Source organism: Neofelis nebulosa, chromosome 9 (genome assembly GCF_028018385.1).
Source record: "Neofelis nebulosa isolate mNeoNeb1 chromosome 9, mNeoNeb1.pri, whole genome shotgun sequence".
NCBI lineage: Eukaryota > Metazoa > Chordata > Mammalia > Carnivora > Felidae > Neofelis > Neofelis nebulosa.
The window spans coordinates 71,158,361-71,183,917 of record NC_080790.1 but is presented as its reverse complement, the minus strand read 5'-3'; the positions used below and the strand labels follow the sequence as shown (position 1 = coordinate 71,183,917).

Genomic DNA, 25,557 nt, shown 5'->3' with positions numbered 1-25,557 from the left:
AAATGTCTAATACAAGCAATGTTATTTGGAGCATGAAAGGACAATGGAACGACTCGTCAAGAGTTTTCCATATTGATTTTTCTGTCCCATATTGAAAATGATTGCCAGTGGGTATAATGATAAAGCATTTATCTGAAACTCTTAAGTCGATGGAAGGGCGTTCTTTTTTCTGCTCTTCCCCCCTTGCTCTGCAGAAGAACAGTGGTAGCTCCCACGCTTCATTCTTCTTTTAATCCCTATTCTTCTCCTTCTTATAGGAGAGGGAAAGAAAAAAAAAAAGTGTGGCTTTGCTTCCTACTAGAGAAGAAAGGGAGGCAGCTGCTCAGAAGTTCAACGGACACACAAAGTGTTAATATCACACGGGTAAATAAATCTTCTGTGATCACTTAGGTCCTAGGCAAAGGTAAGTGTCTTTGAAGTTATCTGAAAATGCTGGTGTAAATTAGACGATTGAAAGTCACCTTACTTTCTAAATTTCAAACTCAGTAAGTTGACTGAAGTGAAACGAGCTGGGCTAATAGAAGCTGCAACTTACAACTTAGTTTGCTTCAAATGCTATTTTTGTTTTTGGCACAGATATTAGCACTAAATGCCATAAATATCTCTAACTCATGCCTTCTTTACTTTCTGGTTTCCTGAACTTAAAAACTAGGCAAAAGGGGAAGCAGTTGTTGTTGATTCTACATCTTAGGCCCATACTCTGGAGGATACGAAAGACCCAAATATTTATTCCTGCAACATACTGAAAAGCTGTGTCTTCCCAGAATCAGGCCCTCTGAAAATCATTTAGGACTCATCAGTAATACGTCAGAGGTGGCTGCTAGGCTTGCAGTTTACCTCTGCAGAGCACGCATTACGTTTCCATGGTCAGTTTAAGGTTTGAGGTCAACATTTAATACACTTTTCGTCTCAGGGGAGTCAGCTTCTTGGTTTTTAGAATCCTACCTCTCTCGCAGGACCTGCCAAGATAGCCTGTTCCGGAACAATCACAGACATATCTGTTCCACCCATCCCTGCACATGCCATTGTTTTTGCAGGGGTTGCTAAGGCACGGTTTTGCTGTTTCCCTTGAGCAGGAGGGCTTCACTCCAGCAGTACTTTGAATTTCAGCCATTTGCCGGATATCTTTGCTCTGGCCATCAATGAACAAATCTCTAATGCAGCCCACGTAGCCATAATTGAGCAGAGCAGTCCACACCTCAGTGGGGAAGACGAGGCCAGCCTTATTTTCTGGCAAGCCCCCCAGGTACAACTCATCATCCAGGTCCAGAATCTCGCTCTCGCCAGGAGCAGTATAGGGCGTGCGCAGCGTGTTGACAGAAATGGTACCTGTTGCAGAGACAAGAGAACACACAGGTCTTTACAGAGTGCAACATGTTCTAAAAATCACCCTTTCTCTCTTTCACCTTCCTAAGGGTACACTCCTTGAGGAAAGATGTTTCTGATTTTTGTTTCTATTCCTGGTGTGCCTTATACTTCCCAGTGGAGTGAACAGTAATCTGTAGAAATAAGGCAGACTGCAATTAAAATGATTCCATTTGAATTTAGGAATGGAAACCAAAGTGTAGAGCCAAAAAGAGTGTTTGTCAGCCTTTAACAGTTAAGAAAAGAAGAAAAGGAAGATTAAAAAAAAGAAGGAAAGAAAGAGTAATTGGCATTCTATATCCCTCTCCAATAGTTCAGTCAATAAAGAAAGAAAGGGACAAAGTTGACATTCTACATTACTCTTTTGAATAAAGTCAGATTCACGTTCGTTAGTGCTCATTTTCAAAGCTGGTATGCAGCTGCACACTAACAACAAAAAAAAGTTGTATGGCCCCACCTTTAACTGACTTGATTGCTTTTATTGAACACAACAGTCTGACAGATTATCTACGTCAAAACTCGACTTTAGGGGCACCTGGGTGGCTCAGTTGGTTAAGCATCCAACTGGGTTTCAGTTCAGGTCATGATCTCACAGTTTATGAGTTCGATGCCCTGTTTGCGATTCTCTCTCTCTCTCTCTCTCTCTCTCTCTCTCTGTCTCTGTCTCTCTGCCCCTCCCCTGCTCATGCTATCTCTGTCTCTCTCAAAATAAATAAATAAACTTAAAAAAGAAAACTTGACTTCATCACTCTCGGCTGTATCAATCTATTGATAAACTCTATGGTCTTGGTTTACTCATCCATAATATGGGCGTAATAATTTGGCATATCTCTTACAGTTGCTCTGTTAAATAAAATAATATTAGTAAAGTATCTGGTTTATAATAAGCATTACATAAATGTGTGTCATGATTCATCACAAGAACCAAGTCAAACTGGCTGTTTACTTTTTAAAAATTTTTAATTCTAGGGGCGCCGGGGTGGCTCAGTCGGTTAAGCGGCTGACTTTGGTTCAGGTCATGATCTTGTGGTCCGTGAGTTCGAGCCCTGCGTCAGGCTCTGTGCTGACAGCTCAGAGCCTGGAGCCTGTTTCAGATTCTGTGTCTCCCTCTCTCTGACCCTCCCCAGTTCATGCTCTGTCTCTCTCTGTCTCAAAAATAAATGTTAAAAAAAATTTAAAAAAATTTTAATTCCAGTTAATCATCTAAATCTACAAGTTTTGTTTTGACCCCCCTCACTCCAAATGTAAGAGGAAAATAAATCTATTAGTTCACAAATATATAGGAATGCTGGTTTTAAGCATAGGAAGAAAAGGTAGACATTAGCATGGACTTAATTGAGAATCATAGAAAAAAATTGTGGAACCCATTAAAGAAAAAAAATGAAAGACAGAAGGCAGTTTTTTATTATGATTTCCACCATGTACCACCAAATTACTCAAAATTCCACCAATATTTTATCTCCAGAAAGATCTCTGTAAAAACGCAAACATAATATCTGAAAAGGACACCCCATTACACGTTACCAGATTGTCCTAGCTTAATTTTTCAGGTCTAGACCATAAAGCAGAAGAGGTAGAGTATTAAGAGAGAAAGTGGATTAGAAATGTCTGGTGCCATGCTCGCTGCCGACATAGAGTCTCAGGGATTTGGGGGGCGGCAGGCACACAAAGAAGGCCAAGAGACAGAAGATGGGGTACAGAGGGAGGGACAGAAAGGCAGAGTCTAGTAGAGGTAGAGGACAGGTAGGATGATGCATTTTAGTTCTTTCACAGAAAACCTAAGGTCCACCCCCAGGTGAAAATACGGCCTGTGATGAATGTGAAACGTGCATGTAACTGAGGATGCAGGGCTGCTGGCCTCCGTGCTGTGCTCAGGAGCATTCCAAATCCCAGCAGAAGGGGCGCTTCTCAATACAGGCAGCATAATGGGATCTGTCTTTGTGCGAGAGAAGGGCATAGAAGCCACTGACGCCGAATGCACAGGCAGCCAAGTTATTACGAGGACATTTGTCTCTCTAGACTTCCACAGAAAGAAATAGAGAAAGCTCCTAGGGGAGAAACACTCAAAAGCATTGCTATTTTGGCCTTCCAAAGGGGGAGGATAGCAGGTATTTCTTAAGGAGGCAGCAAAAAGGCAAAAGGGTGAAGCGTTCACTTTTACAGTTCATATTTGTGCAAGTGTATAGAAAACTCATTTAGGAGCACACAGATCCCAGAAAATCCTTAGAAAAAAAAAATTTTAAATGATGAGCAAGAGTATTAATGACAAAAGGAAAGGTGGACATTAATATTATATACATATATATTTTTTTCTTAAGCAAGAAATTGTATGTAATGAACACAGTGATTTCTGTCTTTTTTTTTCTTTTTGTTTATTTTTGAGAAAAATAGAGAGCAAGCAGGGGAGGATCAGAGAGAAAGAGAGACACAGAATCTGAAGCAGGCTCCAGGCTCCGAGCTGTCAGCACAGAGCCCGATGCGGGGCTCGAACTCACGAATTGCGAGATCATGACCTGAGCGGAAGTTGGACTCTTAACAGATTGAGCCACCCAGGTGCCCGGTGATTTCTGTGTTTTAAGACAAAAGGGAGATGGATTCCACTCCCTGTTTTCTAATTAGTTCAAAAGGCTTCTTAGAAATGAACATATGATATTGAGAGACAATTGTTAGGAGACACAGAGCAAGTGAATAACAACAAAGTTTTACAAGAGTGGGCTACATTTGAAAAAAAATATGTAATTTTCCCATATACCTTGTTATTCATGGAACAAGATGGATTCAGCTCAGGAGATAAAAACACTTGGAAATGCTGTCTTGCCCTTACAGGTGGTGTGAGAAGTCTGCACCAAGAGGGTGCCTGGAGGATTCTTGAGATGAGGGATTCAGTGGCTGGCATAACACCCACTCTCTCATCTGCCCCACAGAGACCGCACAGCTCAGTACACTATGTAGTCTCCACAGTGACGGTGTCTTCATTCTGACAGGTATTTCACACAATCATGCAGAAATTGAGCGTGGGGACACGGTGACTGTGTCTCCCTATTTTTATCTATGGTGTGTTAGTGCCTGCTTTGAACAAAGTATTATAAGAAAATTCTGATATGTTTTTATAAATATGCTTGTTGCAGCCAGAGTAAGATATTCACTGTAATTTTGTGATTAGCCTGGAGTTTTCTGATCACAACACCTAAATCAATCCACGGTTTTTGTACACCCCAGTGCACACAAGCAAACACACACACACGGTGAATAGTTCTATTACTTCTGAGGCACTCTGATTTTCTTCTTATATAATTTTTTTAATATAAATGCTAGACATGACCCACCAAATTGATTTCAGGACCAATTAACAGGCTGTAACCCACAGTTCAAAAACTAATGATTGAGTAGTTAGTATCATAAAAGATAAGGATACTTTCCCCATAGCGCCTCATTGTCCCTTGGAGAGATAATTTTAGAGGTCTCATGGGAAGACGTAATGCAAGATCAGAGGGAAAGCGAAAGGAATATAATCCTAACCTCAACTCAAATACAATCCAGGAGGAGCTAGAACTTTAATTTAGCTCTGGATTCAAGGTAAGAAGTTACACCGAACACATGCATATATCAGGTATTATTCATTAAAATATTTTCCATAAAAACATAATAGAGACAACCATGACTAAAAATCAACTACTATGCTCTCTACAGGCTTTGCCGATGCATATGCACTTATATTTTAGACTGTCTTTGTTTAAAAGATGGCAAGAAAGAAAGAGAATAGAACTTAATTTATGTGGGAATGGAAACAATTATGTTTATATTCTGAAGGTTCCCAAAGCAAAAACTGTATTTATTTTTTTAATTATTTTTTATTTATTTGAGTGAGAGAGAGAGAGAAGGAGACAGTGGGTGAGTGAGTGTGTGAGCAGGCAAGGGGTAGAAAGAGAGAGGAGAGAGAATACCAAGCAGGCTTAGTGCTGTCAGCACAGAGGCTCGATCTCTTGAAATGTTAGATCATGACCTGAGACAAAACCAAAAGTTGGACGTTTAACTGACTGAGCCACCAGGTGCCCCTAAAAACTGTACTTGAATAATAATTACATGTTATTACTGAGTAAAACTCAGATATTTACATTATATTTTTGTTTTTTAATATTTCTATTTCTATTATATTTCTATTTATCTCCCATTTGGCCCACACATATGCAAATGTCCTGAAGTATACACATTTCTGATAAGCGATTTGAATCCCAAATTCCTTACAGATTTTATTATTGATATGAATCAAAGGGCATTTTCACCTAAGCGAAAGACTCATCACAGAACCACTAAATTTATTTAGACCAATTTAACACATACATATGACCATAGTGAAATTTTGATATTAAGGTTCCTAAGTGTCTATTTCATTACAATTGAGTTATAAAAGGGGTGGTTACCAAGAAAACATAAATACTTAAACCTTGTTTATTGATAATTAGAGACAATTGACTAGTTGCTACAGCTGTATATATCAATAGAAGAGGAGAATTTTCAAAACGCTGAGTTAGGACCACATGTAAATAAAGTTTTAAGAGAATAAAAATCTAGGTATATTATTGGTTTATCCCTCTATCTTTTTCCAGACATTACACCCATTCATGTGTTCTCTTGGAATAGCTTGATTATTCCATACATTTCACCTTCTTTCACTATAATTACATTTAAAGTTTTTGGCAAATTACATTTTATGTAAACATTGCTATATTTGAGCTATTAAAATTGGTAGATGGAATTTGGGGACTTATTTGGATCAGTGTTTCATGCTTCAATATTTAAGAATCCAAAGCACCTTGTTATTTTGCCTTAAGAAATGCAATTTCAGCTAAAAAATAAACATATTTCTATACACTTGTATGACTTTTATAATCTTAATATAGAAATCACACTAACTTATATTAATATTTAACCTGGTTGTTTTTGTTGCATATGCAAAGGGTAAGACAAAGGTGATAAATAGACAAAGTAATATTTATTTAAGAATATTCATGAAGCATTACTAATGAATTCATGCTTTATGCAAAAGTACACATTAAAGGGGAAAAACTGTTGAGAACAGTTCTGAGTTTATAAAAATGGAAATCAGCTTTCCAATTTCATCTGGTATTTATAACCTATTAGTTTCCACTTTTTTTTTTCCATCTAATTTTTCTTGGCTATTTCACTTCCTAAAGATTAGTTTTCAGGGTGAAAAGAAGAATGGACTGAAGGGGAGATTAAAAATAAGAAAATTTGGTTTATGCTCTAAATTACTGCAAAAGTTTAAGGGACCAGGAAATGGGAGGTAGGAAATAGTGTGCTGTAATGGAGAATGGTTTTGCCGGGTCAGAGGAAACCGACTTTCATACTCTAGCTTTTGTGTAACTAAGTAGCTGGCAACCTGGACGCGTACTGGATTCACCAGGCCTCAATGTGGCTGTTATGAAAAATAACGGAATTGACTTGGTAGTCAAAAAGGTTCCTTTTTGAATAAAATTTTCTTAAATTACTACTTAAAATAAATTTTAGTTACATACAAATTTTATTTTTCTGTAATTCTGCTTCATTTTCTCATTGCAGAAGAGAATCAGATTCCACAAATTTACAAATTTACTTGTCAAATTCATATTGTATTAACAAATTCAAACTCAGTAACAAGGCACGATATAAGTAAGTGATAAAAGTAGAATGAAACATCAATTACATGGTAATATAATAAGATAAAAAAATGAACCATAATATTAACAATGGGAGTTTTGGATATGAGTGGATTATGAGTGAATGGTTTTCTTTCAGTTTTCTGTGTCTTTTAAAAACATAATATCATGTGATAGGTTTATAATAGGGAATGAAATAAATTTATTTAAAAACAAAAGAAAAATACAATTTTAATATTGCTTTCTGCTTATTCCTATGTGTTTTCTGCTTACTTGGATTCAGCTGTGAGCCAGGAATTTCAAGAATTAAACCAGTATATGAAAAAATAAATCTTGGAACAAAATTTAAAAGTTTGATAATATCCTGTAAGGGGAAATAATGAGGAGGAAAAGGGCACATCGTGTACTATGGACAAGTGGAAAACAACAGCCGATTAGCAAAATAACCTGTCATTATCTTTCAAAATTAAAAATGCAATTGGCCCAGTGATTCTAGTTCTTAGAATCTATCCTATAAAAATTCTGATCAATATACACAAAGACCTAACATGAAAATTTTCTTTTTAAATTAGTTTCAAACAGTGAAATTTTTAAAAGTAAAAAGTCAAATGTTCATCAACAAAAGAAGGACTAAGTACACACTGATATGTTCAAACTAGGATACATGATGTCACTATGAATAATGGCTCAGAAAAAGTTTTCAGTAGGCTTTTTAAGTTACCTGATAATTGATGAAGAATGGTCTTGTGTATATATATATATATATATATATATATATATATATACACACACAGTTATTTTATATATGTAAATGTATGTATAGCTATATTGATACAAAGGAAAATACATGGAAATTTATCAAAATCAAATTATTTTAGTGGTTACCTATGACAGAGGGAATGAACTAGTGAGGGGGGTGTGTGACATGTGAATACTCTTACGCACTTTTTGAACTGCCTGAACATTTTCACGGATAGCATATATTTATATTTATGTTATGTACATGCCATGTGTTAAGCACATTACCATATACCAACATACATACTCACTCATAGTAACATATGTATACACACAAATTTTTAAAATTATCCAACACAATGATGGACAGCTGTAAACATCAATCTGGTAGCATATTTTATGATTAAAATATTGAAGTTACAATATTATTGTGCAGAATTTCCAAAGGTTTCTTCTCAACACTCCACAATGATTGTCACTGCTGCTGGGTGTGGTCAGGGTCCCACGGTACAACTAACACCATAGTCCAGGGTCTGCCCTTTACACTGTTGGGCCAGGAAAGGAGATTAAGTAGATTGAGACAGCAGGTTCCATCTCTCTGGATTTGATGGATTTACCAAGCCCATAGGACTGATGTATAAAATAATCAGTCAGGGGGCGCCTGGGTGGCTCAGTCGGTTAAGCGTCCGACTTCAGCTCAGGTCACGATCTCGCGGTCCGTGAGTTCGAGCCCCGCGTCGGGCTCTGGGCTGATGGCTCAGAGCCTGGAGCCTGCTTCCGGTTCTGTGTCTCCCTCTCTCTCTGCCCCTCCCCCGTTCATGCTCTATCTCTCTCTGTCTCAAAAATAAATAAACGTTAAAAAAAATTAAAAAAAAAATAAAAAATAAAATAATCAGTCAGTAATTGTCTACAAGATATTTAATATCACAGGATATGGAATGCTACCTGTATAGCTCTGCCAATATGAGATGCCAATTTACAATCCAAATGTTTATTCATTTATTATAGAAAATTTAATCATTATAGAAGCCTGAATATTCATATCTTTATAACCGGTCAATTATACCTGTCTACTATGATCATACTTACAATGAAGAATTATGCTTATTATATAGTAATGGCAACTAAGTATGTCATATGTAAAATATATACGCACATGTTAACAAGGACTGGAAGAATTTGTGCAACACTCAAAATATTTTGGGGGGAAATAAAATCTATGACTTCTTTTTAAATATGTTCAAAATAAAGAAATATAAGCATCAGTTTAATAAAACAATCTATTTTATGCAAAGTCGGCTCCATCTAGTCATCAGGATTGTCAAATAATTAATATGTTATTGATAAAGTGCTTCAGTTTTACCATTGATGTGTAGTGCCTTATAGACATTTATAGAAAAAATATTATAAAAATGCTTAAAACTATTTCAGTGTTTGCAACAAGCTACTAGGTAGAGGTATGGGAGGAATGTTTATAGTCAAAGAGCAAATTTAAATCAAGACCTAAACAGAGAAATCGTCTAATGGTTGTTCAAGTAGAAATGTTTCAGTGTGGTGACTCATGAATGGTGCACACAGAAATCAGTGCTGGTAATAGATAGCTAGAAAGTGCTGTTCACATCAAACAGTGATTACTATAAACCTCTAATTATGTGCTCTGGAGAGAGCCTTGTGCCTTTCCCACTGTAATTTCTAGTTCTTAAACTGGAACTCTATGACTTCAATTCAAATATCAATGGTTTCTTAGCTGTTAAATGTAGGCTTACCCATGAATAACCACTGATACAATCTGCTTTACTCTGCTGTATACAAGCAGAATTTGACAATAATAATGAATTTTCTCTTTGATTTCAATGTGAAATGATGGTTTGAAAAAAAAAAAACTGGCAGTTTGCTATAAAAATGCTTGAGAGGATACCCTTGACTGAGCCAAAGAGCTGAACACAAATTTAAACAATATTCATACCCCAAGAAAACAGTCATTAACCTCAGTCTAAATTTAGCACAATTCACACTTTAACTACCTGGACACAGTTATTTTATGTTCAATTTGGGAGCAAAAGAGAGAGAAAGGGGAACTCTAGAAAGGGAAGAGGGGCTGGTAAGGAAATGTTCAGTTCTAAGTCCTACAAAGTTTGCAGAGTAATGAGCCTCTTCAATCAGATTCATTAACTCAGCAACTTAGGGGTTTTTGCTCTGTTAAGTAGTTAAGCTACCCATTGAGGATATTGCCTTTCTGCAGCACTCAAATCATACACTCTGATCCAGGAAATCATTCCTGCCCTTTGTATGGTTCCTCCTTTGCCAGTCGAGTGCAGCATCTGAAAATGCCATTCATGGCTCAGCCCACTAGGTCCCATGTCACTGGTCACAGACTAAGTGGGTGATGGAAGGGGTTACGGTGTGCCAGGCTGTGGCCAAAAGTAGCAGGCAAAGTGGGAGGATTAAAGTGTCTCTTTCTTTCCCATGTCACAGAATGGAAGAGGGGTCATATAGCCTAACACAATTAATGGTGCTGAAAATCAAGTTCCAGGAAGGTCTTCATCTGTAGGCAATATTTCTCATTGAACAAGGGGCTCTTATACCAATCTTTTACTAAGCAAAGGACTGACGGGCAAATTGTCAGAAACATGGGCAGTGCTGGCGACTATCTTCCTTGTCACTGCATGCTTACTGTGGCTGCACATCCCAGTCTGTAGAAAGGAGTGAATGGCTTCCCTATGATTAATTTTCCTTCTACTTACGTGTTTGCTAAATGATACAGGGTTCTCATGAATAAGTGAGGATAGCAGCTCTGTTCTCTTAAGAGCTTGTCATTTTTGTACCAGGCTTGCCACAGCTCTCTAACAATTGTGTCACTTCCTCACTGCATTTTTTTTTTTTTTGACAAGTGGGATTGGAGTATGGCATTGTATTCGTAAAAAAGGGCAGCACCTGTTATCTTATATTGTGTAAACTGCTTTCAGGAAGTAATGTGAATTCCTCACAAACTTGCATTACAACTAAAAGAGAGCTATTATTTTTCAAGTATAAAGATGATACTACTTGTTTTAGAATATGAGGGGTGGTTTGGCACTGAGCCACTCACACATTTTTATTATTTTTTCTTATACCAAATATTTAGTAAACAATTACTATTGCAAAAGAAAGTACCAGGACCAGGAATAAGACATTCTCATTCATACATAAGTTTACTTTATAAAGTGTTCGGGGAATATTAAAAATTCAGTCTGTTTTAACCCTTCCTCTGATGAAGGTAACCAAGAGTTACTGGCATCCAATTAATAGCCATGGCTTTATTCCTACTAGCTTTATTATGATCAATGGTAGAAAAATAATTCTCAGCCCTAAGCTCCCTCTACTTTAATAACAGAGAAAATGGCTCATTAAATATTTTTATATATTCAGCTAAAGAGTATCCCAAGCAAATTTCATCATCCATGAGTCAGAAAGCGGACCACACTGACCTCTTGTTGTAGAAGCCTTGTTTACCCACATTATATTAAGAATTAATTTTCGTATAGCCGCTGAATATAACTGGTGTGAAAATGAATAAAATGAATTATTTCTTGAAATTGTAAGTTTATTAGTTTCAACTGAACTATAAATCTTAGTATTTCACCAACCTGATTCAGAAATATCCTTTAAGTAAAATAAAAGCTCATAGAGCTATTCACTCAATTTTTAAAAGGCTGCTTTATACCAAACCAATGCAGTGTGCAAATATAGAACTTAATTAAAATACTATATATAAAATATTAACAGCTGCAGTTATTAACATTGCATTAAACTCCCTTGAGCTAGGCCAACATAAAATGGACTTTCTTTTTTTCCACTCACTAAAGGGCAGAACTTGGTTTAGCGAACAAGCTTTGGTTTTTGTAGCGTTTGTCTCAATTCACTAATCTGAAATAGTAATCACATAAAAGTACTTTACCATCCAAACATCACCAAGCATACTAACTTTATCTTTCCTTTGGATTTCAACAAGAATCTGGTGTTTTATTTTCTTCCCTAATGTATATTACACCTCTTCAGGCATGTCTCTTCCTCCCATACAGTATTGAACTTTCCAAATTAACACAAATATTCTCTGCGTTTGACCTTTCGCAATGAGGGGACAAACAGGGCAGTTAATAAACCATAGGCAATTTGGGAGAATTAAAGAACTTAAACAGGAAAAAAAAGGTAAATTTTATTTGGCTTCAGGATTAAGGTATTTAACTGATCCTTATTGTAATAGGTCATCCAAAGAACTTGGGAAACTAGACTACATCATCACCTAAGACTAGCATAAATTATGATTATCAAATGAATAATGACTGGATTTATTTTCTTTTATACTTTCTTATATATGCATATGTGTGTGTGTGTATATATACATAGTCCTTTATATATGTAAATATTTGAGAGTAATTTAAAAATTTTATTATAGGTATATTTTAAGTCAAACTATATTATCCACAAGTTAATATTTCAAGGCACAAGATTAGTCAATGCTCCAATCCTCTTTTTAAGACTTCGGTTTGAAAATTCCAAGTAGCCAGTCAACTGCTAACTTTGGTAGAAATAAGACCGGCTGGAGGACGTGAAAAGGAGGTACTCTATTGCTGCATTTCTGTATTCCCATCAGTGTCCACTCAACTTAAATCAGAAAAAAACAAACAGACAAAAAAAAAAGGAATCTACTTTCTAATGGAATCAGTATAGTACAGTAGGAAAAAGAAAAAAGAGTTGTCTCCTCACAGTCATTTAAGACACTGTAGAGAAATGATAAAATAAGCACAGATAGCACAGGATGGTAACTAATCTTCCATGTGGAGGGAGACCAAATTTCCTCAGAGGGATGAATCAGAAATAGTCTCTGAGATAATTTGAGGGTCAGAGCGATGGGTTCTGACCTTCTTTCAATTTTCCACCCTCACCAACACCTCCTTCTCAATTCTCATTCATTCCCTTTCTTTATTTTATTGCGTTATATATGTAATATATATAATATAATATAATATAATATAATATAATATAATATAATATATAACATATATATATTCTAGGAAGTCTGCCACATTCTTCTTGATAGATACACAGGAAAACGAGGCATGACTAAGAGTGAAACAGGACACAGTTCTGCTGCAGGGAGACTGGGAGTAATCAAGTGACAAGGGAGTCTGTAAAAGGAGCACTCACCACAGGGCTGCAGCACAGCCCTCCTAAAATAGGATGATGATCACAGATTACGAATCTGAAAGAAGCACCAAGTGTCCTCTGGACTGTGGTTCCCATACCCAACTGATCATTAAGTTCCTTGGAAAGCTTTGCAAAAGTATAGAATCCTAGGTCCTATCACTGTTAATCCTGCTTCATTGAGTTTAGGAGTCAGTCAATACTGGGCCCTTCCCAATACGTTTTATAAAGGAAGAAATTCAGACTCACAAGAAATGCCTTCGTCAAGCTTACATTCAGTGGAAAATCCAGAGTAGATGGTATGGTATATAAGCAAATAAGGAAGTGCGGGAAGGGAAGAGAGGAGCGTTGTCTTCTTCCTCTTCTTAAACTTTTTTTTAACATTTATTTATTTTTTGAGAGACAGAGAAACACAGAGCAGGAGCAGTGGAGGGGCAGAGAGAGGGGGAGTCACAGAATTTGAAGCAGGCTCCAGGCTCTGAGCTGTCAGCACAGAACCGGCCATGGGGCTGGAACCCACCAACCGTGAGATCATGACCTGAGTCCAAGTCAGATGGTTAACCGACTGAGCCACCCAGGCACCCCGAGAGTTTCTTCTATTATAAGAAGCTTATTTGATTTGTAAGTGATAAGAACAATCAGAGCATGGGAGCATAGGGTGAAGAAAGTAAAAGAAATAATATAGTTGTGCACCTAAAATAAGTTGCTTCTTCCCTTCTCCCTCTCTCTCCCCCTCTCCCTGTCTCTTTCTGGATTTCCACCAATGCGGTTTCCTCTGCCTAGGTGATCCTTGCCCTCACAAACCTAATGGTAGTCAATTCCTTAAGCCTCATAATCCACTCTCCAATTTCAGAGTAAGTAAATGTTATTTCTTCAGGCCTTCCCTACAACACTCCCTCCTTTCCCCAACCACGTGTGTGTGTGTGTGTGTGTGTGTGTGTGTGTGTGTGTGCATGCACACCTCCCTCCCCCCAGCAGGCACGTGCAAACACACACACACACACACACACACATATACACACACACGCACACTTCCAGGAAAAAAGTTCAGAGAAGGAAGCCAGAGGAAAGAATCCCTATTGGTTCAATTCAAACATTAGAAAGGGAAGCTATTTGGAAGTCAACAGAGTTTTGCCAGTGTTCTTGAAATCCTACTGCATTGATTAAAGTGGTTTTGATACCACAGACCCAACTTAGACAAAAGTTAAAATAAGGACTAAAAATTACACTAAGGAATTTATATGTGGATTGCTGAATTTTCTTTTTTTCATATTTTGTATTTGCCACTTCAGGCACCTCCAAACATCCAATGATATAAGCAATAATTGATAATACAGGAACCCTGACTTTTGTCATTTTCAAATTCAAGATAAAATGTCTTGCAAGATTTGGCACTTGATTATCCAATAAATGTTCATTTGAGAAGTGATTCCAGAAGCCATTTGAGCATTTGGGGTTTGATGCCCAACTGTAATGATTAATTAGCTCCTTCTGGTTCTTATATGATATGAAACAAAAATAAAAAACAGAAAATTTCCTTTACCCTAAAGACAGAAATGCAGGAAATCTTAATATATCTTGGTTTTAATTCCTTTGGAGTGGCAAGGGGTAAATAGCATGTTCCAGCAGATAAACAGGTTAGAAGAAATGATAAATTACCTGACCGTCCATCTCTCTGGAAGTCCACATGATACCATTCTCCATCATTCACCTTCTTCTGTAGGGCTTTGATTTTTATTGTACCTGACCCCATGTCCAGGAGGAGGTAGAGATGGCCATCCAGCATCTCAATAGCAAAGAAGTCAACCTTTATCATCTGAGGGTGCTTGGCATCTTTTTGGTGTCTTGGCTTGCCATGGCTAAATAAGATGAGGCCATTTGGCTCTGTTGTACGGAAATCAAATGATATGGAGCCTGTTTTCTTTGCGTTCCATTTAGGCAAAGAGATGAAAGACTCTGGGGTTTCAAAGGTGATTGGGTCCAAAGTTGCAACATTCTCACATTTAAATGCTACCACTCCATGGATCTTCATCTTAGGGTCTCCTTGTTTGGCAAGACGAGATAATTCCAGTCTTACATCATTATTTTTATATACAACCTGTGGGCAGAGGATAGCAGTGAGAAACCAGGCCCATCTTTTTATATGCAGAACTTGTCTTCAGTTAAGTGACTTTCAACACGTTTGTAACACATGTAACATAATGTTTAGTGCATTTTGATATGTGAGATAGTTTTCTCAGCCAAATAAAAATCAAGTATCAACTCATTAAACAGTAACCATTCCAATCTAATTTCATTCAAATAATGTGTGTACATACACATACAAACTGGCTGCAGTTCATTCAAATAATTTGAATGGATGTGTATACAGCTTTCATTATTTCAAGCGTGTATAGAGTCAAACTTACAAGACAATTGCTTTTCTTATGATAATTCATTTATCAAATATAAAGGTTTTTCAGTTTTCCCACCACTAAAGTATTTGAAATTACTTTGTGTAACAGTCCCCTAAAATACAGGAATTCTTCTATGGTCTACATAGTCACAATGCATATAAACTTTGTAAGATAATCACAATAGATTGAGGCAGAAAACATACTGAATTTTCTCAGAAAAATCATTAAATACAACTAAAATGCAGAAGCTCTCTTTTTCCCTGTGGCCTATATTAACAACTGTTTGAATAATGTTAGGTAACTCTGGAAATGTTATGTTTGCTCTAAATCCATTCAACCTGTATTACATGTGTTCCGTTTCACTTTAAAGTATACAAATGTAGAGCAAAGTTTGTCCTAACTCTCATTTCCCAAGGCACTTCATCTCAATGGGCTGCGTGGTTCTTTCTGACTGCTTGCTGACAGTTCTTATGGCTTTTTGGACTCCAAATGGTACACTGGACAAATCCACTGGTAGGATTCACAATATCAGGCATCTGCTATCACATCACCTTAACAAACTCAGAGCCATTCTGACATTAAGATAAAGAGAGATCCATACCCTTTCTCTATAAAATGCATACTAAGCATAATTACATTTCCAAAATACACGTCACACTGACTTAAGAGTAAATTGGCTATCTATGTCCAGTTAACTACCTAAATTATTTTAAGAAGCCATTCAAGAATTCATAGCAGCCAATACTGACAAGTTCTAAATTCATTTATATTTATATAATAGAAAAAATAAGACAGCCTGTGTCTGATTAGTGCTATAAAGTTAACAGGTCAATATAGCAAACCTGTGGCAAAACTAAACTGAGCCAATGGTTAGTGTTGCTAATGAATTTCCTGATATAGTGTGTTAATGGATACTTTATTTTTCAGAGTAAGAGTGTAGGCCTTGGTATCAGACTGAGTTCAAATGCTAGCGCCAGCATTACCTAACTGCATGATCTCCCCAAGCCTTACTTTTCTCCCTTTTAGGGAGATAGCATCTTACAGGATGATTGTAATGGTTAAAGAAGAAAATGTATGCAAGTGAGAGAATCTACATAAAGGCAATCATCCAATGCCAGGCACATTGTAAGATTTCAATAAATATCAACTACATCAAACTGCATGATAATAAATACCATCATCTTGTAGACACAGAAATAATGGTGGTAAATTAATCTATTATAAGGAAATGTTTAGAAATTAAGCACATACTTGGGACGCTTGGGTGGCTCGGTGGGTTAAGCATCTGACTCTTGATTTCTGCTCAGGTTTGTGAGTTCGAGCCCCACATTGGGCTCTGACAGGTGGAGCCTGCTTGGGACTCTCTCTCTCCCTCTCCCCCGACCCTCTCAAATAAACTTAGAATGAAAAAGAAATTTGGCACAAACATATAATTGGTATTTTATACCTGATTTGTGCCTACCAAATAAACCGCATCTTTCCAATGCTAGTCCCATTTCGGTTTACCTTTATCTTGAAGGAGGATTATTATAAAGAATAACATACCAAATTATTCTTTGAGAAAATATGTGTAACTGTTCAATAAGTGTAGATTGACCACAAAAGAAGAGAAAATGGACTTAAGCAATAACAAAAACAAATTAGATTAATTCTTCAGTATACTTTCTTGAAGAGAGAAAGAGCTATTAAGCCTTGGGAAAGTTGATTCAAGATTGTCTTTCTTTGGGGATCTTTAGAAGTGGAGAAAATGATTTCCATGGATGACAGTCCCAAGTTTTATAACCTCTCACCATGACTTTCAAGCTATCCAAGCCTGTATTTTTTTCATGTTTCCTGGTGATTTATATTTTATTATCTGGAGATTCCCTTAACAAAGGTAGTGATCAGGAACGAGTATAATATTTTCTGACCCAATTGATGCAGATGATAAGGTTGACCTATGCTAACACATTGCCCGTGAAATAGAACCACTGCCACAGAGTTGGGTGTTTCTGACGTGAGTAAGTAGGTATATGAATGCACATACTGCCTCATGAGTCCAAAATCAGCTACAAAAAACTGAAGGATGTGGGGTTGGGGCAATTCTAGCTACAGATTTCAGTAAGTGATTTACAATCTCATGAGTGAATGGATACCCCGGGGAAAGGGAGGTTCGAGAAGATGGAGAAGAAAAGCAGGGATTCCCATGATCACATAACTTAGGGTTAGCCATGCACACACACACACCTCCTCCAACTCCTCCCTACCCCACCAAAAAGATGATGGATCTCCACCACAATCTATGCTTTGTGCAGACAGGGTCCTTGCTCACCATAGCCAAGCACCAAGATTAGTACCTGGCACAAAGTAGACACTCAATAGTTTCTAAGAATTGAATAAAATTCTTCCTTCACTTTTTAAACTTAGTCCCAGATTATAGACTATCATTAACAATACTTACAAATGCAGTTAAGTAAAGCAGAATATGGTATTGCAGACCAGTCTCACACACTCGCTGCTATTTTGAGCTTATTTCTCCAGAAAATGTGGAAACTTCTGTGCATGTTCACTTATAAATGGTAAGCTGGTTTATGTATTGGAAAACTTCACCTTCAAACTCATATTGTAGGGTTTAAATTACTTTTTGAATGAAAAACACCCGAGTTAAAATTCTCCAGAGGTAGAACCATTTTCCTGGAAGAAGTATCTTGAGGAGAAGCAAAATGATGTTTTCTTTCTTTTTTTTTTTCCCCTTCCTATTTTGTATTCTTTGAAAGGCAACTCCAGAAGACAGAAAAGCAATTTTGGATAGGCAGGCTGATAGCTCTCAAAACTACACTGCTCCTTCATCTGACCCAGATTCCATAATCACCCTACTTTTTGAAAGTTAGGCTTACTCTTAAAATGACCTGAATGTAGTTCAATTATAATAATAAGTAGACTGCAAGCACTCCAAATTTTCCAAAAATTCATGTGTAAGCTATTTTTTGCTTCTTTCTGAGATAATATGGCTCTCAATAATTTATAATTATTCATATATCTTTTTAATTTATGTCAAAAGTTGTAATTTATTTAATAGTTACAACTTTCAAAAAATATCGATATACTCTAACGTCCTGACAATTAGATGATATTATTGCACATTCATTTGGATCAGTTCATAAAATCAAGATTTCTTTGGGGATATTGATTTTTCTTTTTTTTTTTTTTTGAAAAGTAATTCAAAATGTTGCATTTCATTTCTCTGCTTCATGGGCTCATATCATAAATCCCACAGGGATAAAAACATAAGAAACACTAGGTTTTTTGTTATTTATTTATATATTTAGCTGCCATATAATTTCCACATTTTGATATGATGACCTTTTCCTTTCAACATTTGTTAAAATTTTAAAAATGTCCCTCACACTTAAATATGCAAAAATAGGAGCAATATGTTTGTATTTTTATATCCCTAGGTTTGGATTTTGAGGTAAGCTGTCATTGAGTATTTTATTTGATCTTGATATCAATCTTTTTTAAAAAGGGAAGTAAATAGGCTAAAAAATAAAAAAAAATAATAGTAAGTTTGAGAGTCTGGGTATAGACTTGGCTTAATCACAAAGCTAGTATCTAAGTTCAGTTGCCTATCCTCTCTATCTCTCAGTTTCTTAATTTTATATATAAAACATATATATCTAAAAAGGAAAAAACATGTCATGTCTATACATCCTTGAGCCTCCACCCCCCCACCCCTGCCACCCCCTGTCAATCTATGTGATTTGGGACAAAGGTAAAAGATGTTCTATTGTTCCTTCTCTTTTTCTAGCATTTTTCCAGTTGTGGTTTTGATGTCAGGATATTGCTCTATTCGGGGATATACTGAGACACTAATCCGTTAGGTAAAGGGAATATGCACCTACATCTTTAGGTACACAGACACACATCAAGCATCATATGTACCTAAGGTTTGTACAGATGGTCCTGGAGAACTGGTGGCTGATAGATAAGGCCCTTCCACAGGAAGTGGCAGTGTGTGAAATAAGCAGATCAGTAGGAACACATTTGCTACTCACACAATGACTTTTTGTTGTTACAAATAAACGTTTCAGCTTAGAAATTTTCATGAGGCTCTTGAATTAATTAACATGCACTGATCAAGGCAGTTCATGTCTTAACTAGAGAGTATACATACAGGGTGATGAAATGGGTACCGAGCTTAAAATCAAGGAGTGATGCAGGGATGTAGACTCAGTTGTGACCTCCCTGAGAACTTGAATGGCTTATTCTAATCTGAGCTTGGATTCTCTTCCATTCTTGAGAATAGTAACAAAGAAGGGCCAAGAATTTGGTTCTCACGATTTCCAAGAGAACTGCAGCTCACCCACTTGCAATCCTGTGACCTTGCACAAGTCCTTCAATCCCACAGAGACTCAGTTTAATCCGTAAAATGGAATAATCATATCTACCACATTAGGGTCATTGTAAAAAATAAATTATATTTCAATGGAAGTGCTAAAAACAGGGCCTGGCACAGAGTAAGTGCCCAAGTGACTATCAGCTGGCTGCTCTTGTTCATGTTGTTATTATCATAAATACCAATATTATTATTCTGAGAGCGAATGAACGGAGCTGTAACAAAGGTAACAGCTAACAGGGCACATAGTAGCTGACTGCTGTTTTCTTTTTTTTTTTTTATTTTTATTTTTATTTTTTTAAATTTTTTTTTTCAACGTTTTTTATTTATTTTTGGGACAGAGAGAGACAGAGCATGAACGGGGGAGGGGCAGAGAGAGAGGGAGACACAGAATCGGAAACAGGCTCCAGGCTCCGAGCTATCAGCCCAGAGCCCGACGCGGGGCTCGAACTCACGGACCGCGAGATCGTGACCTGGCTGAAGTCGGATGCCTAACCGACTGCGCCACCCAGGCGCCCCCTGACTGCTGTTTTCAAGTAATTAACAGGACTGCAACCAGAAGGATCAAAGAGATCAAAGCAGACTAGGGCTTCTTTTTGTATCCTGATACTTATATTGCAGTTTGAAGGCTTGGTCTATAGATAAGGTTTCTTAGCTAGAAAAATACATAGGAAGCTAGGGAGCCTGGGGCTTTTATTTTCACTCCTGAGAGAACTTCTGTGGCATCTGATATCAACAAAAAACACCACCGTCACCACAACAAGAATCAGCTAAGATTTATTGAGTACTTATCTTCTGTCAGACCCTGTCGTAAGAAATTTATACGTATAATGTGTTTACTCCTCACCAGCATCCTAAGAAGTAGAAAACATTATCCTATTATATCAATAAATATATGGAGTCACAGAACTCGCTGAATGTCTTTTATCATGCTCATGCCAAATACTGTGAAAAGCTAACGATGTTAACTTCAAACTCTGTGTTTGTCTCGCAGGAAATTTCATTTACAGTTTTCACTTGTAATTCCACTTATGGTTTTGATAGCAGTTGCTAAGCAGGAGATTCACAATCAAACAGCTATTTGCCACCATGCAAAAGGATGATCTTGCTATGAGTTACATGACAGTATCTTTCCTTCCATTTGTCCTCATTAAAATATCTCTAAAAATTTTGTTAACCTTTTTATTTATTTTTGAGACAGAGAGAGACAGAGCATGAGCCAGGGAGGGGCAGAGAGAGAGGGAGACACAGAATCTGAAGCAGGCTCCAGGCTCTGAGCTGTCAGCACAGAGCCCGACGCGGGGCTCAAACTTGTCAACCATGAGATCATGACCTGAGCCAAAGTCGGACACTTAACCGACTGAGACACCCAGGCGCCCCTAAAATATGTCTAAATGAATCAAAGATCACAACTGAGCAAGAGTGTGTTTTTGTGTGGCTATTGATTAAAATGACTCTTCAGGGGCGCCCGGTGGCTTGGTCAGTTAATCGTCCGACTACGGCTCAGGTCATGATCTCACGGTCCGTGAGTTCGAGCCCCATGTCGGGCTCTGTGCTGACAGCTCAGAGCCTGGAGCCTGTTTCAGATTTTGTGTCTCCCTCTCTCTCTGCTCCTCCCCTGTTCATGCTCTGTCTCTCTCTGTCTCAAAAATAAATAAACGTTAAAAAAACTAAAAATAAATAAATAAAATGTCTCTTCAAATCCAGTTTAAGTAATGGGGCTTACTTCTGTTTCTCGAACTGTAGTGTAGTTTTTCAACAGGTATGCCTTTTTGGATATATATAATACTAGGATATATATAATAAAATATTAGAATTAAAGTATGAGAATAAACCAGTTTATTTTCTCACAAATGTTTGATATTGGTATATTTATCAGTAATGTGTGAACTATATGTGAACACACACACACAGCTTATACATTACCTAATATAAACGTGCTTATATGTAATATGTCAGACTAATATTAATGTCCAGAAAAATATACATATATATTAGAATATATAGTACATCTCTAGATAGATAAGTAGATAACACATACATATATCATATACACACCAAAATGTTAATATACATACACTAATAGCATATAATAATTCCAAAAATTAGAGAGTTCTTGGCTAAAACACACAGATGGTCTTACTCATTTGGAATAAAAAAATTGTCTTGGCCTAAAAGCAAATATCAGCATTTATAAGCTTGGTTTACTCCAAAGGAAACGCTGCAGCCAAAAGAAAAAAAAAAGATTTATTTTATTATTAAAGAAAGTAGAAAATTAAACAGATTTTCTCCAATGTTCCTGCCACCACGAAGACACAATTGTAAGAGTGGAGTAGAGGCAAAGTGGTCACTTTTTTTAGAAAAAATCACTGCACTCATTATCGTCCTTTTACCCAAGATCAAGCTTCCTATGCTGTTCACTTTCTTACACTGAGAGCCTAGCACAGAACGTGCTTGGAATAAAAAGATGAAGAAAAAAAAAAAAACAGTTTGTTGAACTTAACTGACTAAGGGACTAATAGGATTTGAGCTTTTCTGAGAATGTCCCACCACAGAAGTGTCCACTTATAATGTGAATATGCGCAGTTGAGGCAGCTGTGCGTCCAGCTGCAGGGCGTGAGTCAGAGAAGAAGTAGCAGACAGGAAATGCACACGCTCTGTTCAGAGTAGCCCAATATCACTTTAAAAACAATACCAAGAGGGGCACCTGGATGGCTCAGTCGGTTAACTGTCTGTCTTCAGTTCAAGTCATGATCTCATAGCTCATGAGTTCAAGCCCTGCATCAGGCTCTGTGCTGACAGCTCAGAGCCTGGAGCCTGCTTCAGATTCTGTGTCTCCCTCTCTCTCTGCTCTTTCCCTGCAAGCACTCTGTTCTCTCTCTCTCTCTCAAAAATAAATAAACAATAAAAAAAAGTTTTAAACAATACTTAGCATTCAGGAAATTTGATTTAAAAGAGTTACATAAGAAATTTTGAAAGATATTTAAAGTTCTCATTTGGGGGTGGGGAGGGCAAGTTGGTGTTTTCCCCCCATAATCTAATCCTATTCAGAGATTATGTGCAGATAAAATTTTCAACTAAATTGAAATTTTCCCCCTACCTAAATAAATAAACTAATTGGGGAATGTAAAAACAGATGACAATAACATCATTTCTCAATAAAGGCATGTGACTCATTAATTTCAAACCAAAAATTAGTTGAAAGTTGGAAAGGACTAAAAATAACAATATTTTATTTAAGCAATGTAGAGAAAGAAATCTTTTTGCTTACTTTCAATTAAACATGATCAACTACATCTGATTCATGAAAAGAAGCTTTGAAAAGCAAAAGAAAATACCCTCTTGCTTTCCCCTTCCTTTATTCTATCCTCGGTGAACTGCCTAAAGTTATTTAGACAACCTTGGGCACCATCTGTACAAGTTAGCCATGGGAGCAAAAGACTGTGTTGTCCCGGGGTTAACAGCTCTATTTAATGAAGCTTTCAGTGGCATATGGGTGTGTGGCAAAAGAACTTGAGTTCTACTAAATAGGAATGTCTCTTTTTCTCCCATTAAAGATTTAGTAATTCAGCAATGTCTTTGGGGGAAAAAAAATAGAAAAAGGAACCACTATTTCAATTACATGAGAGCTGAGATGCCAAGTTAAAAAGTAAAAGCTGAAAACTAGATCAATCCTCCTATTTTCGGATGAGGAAACTGAGGTTCTTCAGATAAGCTAAGGGACCGTGTCTCAGTTGGCAGCAAGCTCTGATCATGAACAAGTATCGAGGAATTCAGTGTTTTGTTCCTTTTTGACTGTGTTAAAAAACAAACAAATGGAACGATGGGCCGTCTCTACCGGAGGCCATCAGATAGGAGAGGCCCTTGAGCAATTACAAATGAAGAGCTGCCGTCTTTTCCGCAACATGGCAGAAAGGGAACTGTAACGGATTTAAAGGCAATTCTATCTTTAAAACCGTGATAGCTTCGCAATAAGCTGGCACTCAAATATAAAAATAAAAGTCCTGAGGGGAAAAATTCTTACAGTTATTTCCCCTACTAATGGCGTTTTAAAAGACACTGGAAAAGTTAACTAGAAACAATAAACTTGCAATGTTTACTGCTATTTTGCAACCAAGTGACGAAGATATTTTCAGCATCAGCCTTTCATGATCTTGCAGAATGTAACATCATAAATGAGGGTTTAAAGCTTCTATTCCAAACTGGCAAAGGACAATGCATGCCCACTTTATCCCAAAACTTTTTAAAGCCTCTGCTAGCCTCAATGAAGGAAAAGAGGCTACTTTATTGTTTTTTTTAAGGGAACCTATATTCCCATGAACCAAGGATGATTATCTTTGAACTGATAATAACAAAAATAGTGGCATTGGCATCAAATGTTATGTCCGGATGAACCAATTCATGTTCTTTTGCATGAGCTCAGCAAAGCTTTCTCATTATCTAATTTCATATTTTTCTAAAGGGGTAGCTATTAGTATATAATATACCATCCAGTACATGTATGTTCATGGTAAGGATGGATATATGTATATATTTAAAATACCATATACGATACAGTTGGTCCTTTTTACTTTGATTTACCATAACATGCTGTATGCTATTTTAGATATGCCAAAGTTCTAACATTCGATTCTACTGTTGCTTTTTTTTTTTTTTTTTTTAATTTAGAGACAGAGAGAGTGGGGAGGGACGAGATGGGCAGAGAGGAAGAGAGAGAGAGAGAGAGAGAGAGAGAGAGAGAGAGAGAGAGAGAGAGAGAGAATCCCAAGCAGGCTTCAGGCTCAGCATGGAACCCAAAGTGGGGCTTGATCCCGTGACTCGGATCAGGATGACCAGAGCCAAAATCAAGAGTCTGTATGTTCAACTGACTGAGCCGCCCAGGTGCCCCAGATTCTACTATTACTTTTTGATTGTGTTCATTACTTTTTGGCTTAGGAAGTCCTCCCCCAAGAGAGATTTGATAAACATATTATTACATACAATATTTGTTACTTAATTTTATATGTGCTTGTGAGGGTGTATAACTTTTTAATCTTTTTGAAAGTATTTTTCTTCTTCTTTGAGATGAAGATCCAAATTGAGTCCCCCTGCCCAGATAGTTAACTTATTTAAGCCAGCACATTTCTTGAATAATTTCTCTTTTTTTTTAATTGATTTGTAAGACCTGCCACATTTTAAAATTCTTAGATATACTGTACAAGGTTCTGTTCCTGAGCATTCTATTGTTCATTAGTTTTCTTTCTTTCTTTCTTTCTTTCTTTCTTTCTTTCTTTCTTTCTTTCTTTCTTTCTTTCTTTCTTTCTTTCTTCCTTCCTTCCTTTCTTGTCAATCTCCACTTCATTTAATTATCATGTCTTTATAGTGTGTTCTAATATATGTTAGGTCTGTCCTACTAAGCCATTTACATTAATTATTCTAATGACGTTTATATATCATATCATATATATAGTTTTGTTTCCTGTATAGATAAGATAAATATATAGAGCAGAACTATTGTAGTTGCTCTGATTTAGCTTTCCAAAATATAGACCGCTAAAGCTGGTGGCAAATTATTCATTCAAACTCACTTAAAGAGACTTCTGAATAGCAAAAGGAAATTACATCTTGCTTAGAATTACATTCCTATTATTATAATTATTTGTAAAGTTATCATCCATAAGTGATTATAATAATTTCGATTTTAACACATCAGAGAATCTGGCCCAAGAAAAGCATATTATTTATTAGTTGGAAGATAGATATACAATTGTAGAGAAAAATAAAATCAGGGAAAAATGCAACTATAAACACACTAATTCCAATTCAATAATCACAAGGCCTGATGTAGTTTCTTGCAGTAAAA

General features: G+C 36.7%; 1 protein-coding gene across 20 annotated transcripts in view; it reads right to left on the bottom strand.

The window, feature by feature from the left end:
* Nucleotides 1-25,557, bottom strand: part of NRXN1 (neurexin 1) — a 1,145,650-nt gene that overhangs the window by 625,051 nt on the left and 495,042 nt on the right. For all 20 annotated transcript variants that reach the window (XM_058684123.1, XM_058684125.1, XM_058684135.1 and 17 more), the window contains 2 exons: nt 14,604-15,042; nt 946-1,329 (listed from right to left, as the gene is read on the bottom strand). In XM_058684123.1, coding sequence (XP_058540106.1) covers nt 946-1,329; nt 14,604-15,042 — 823 coding nt within the window. The remainder of the gene's footprint in view (nt 1-945; nt 1,330-14,603; nt 15,043-25,557) is intronic.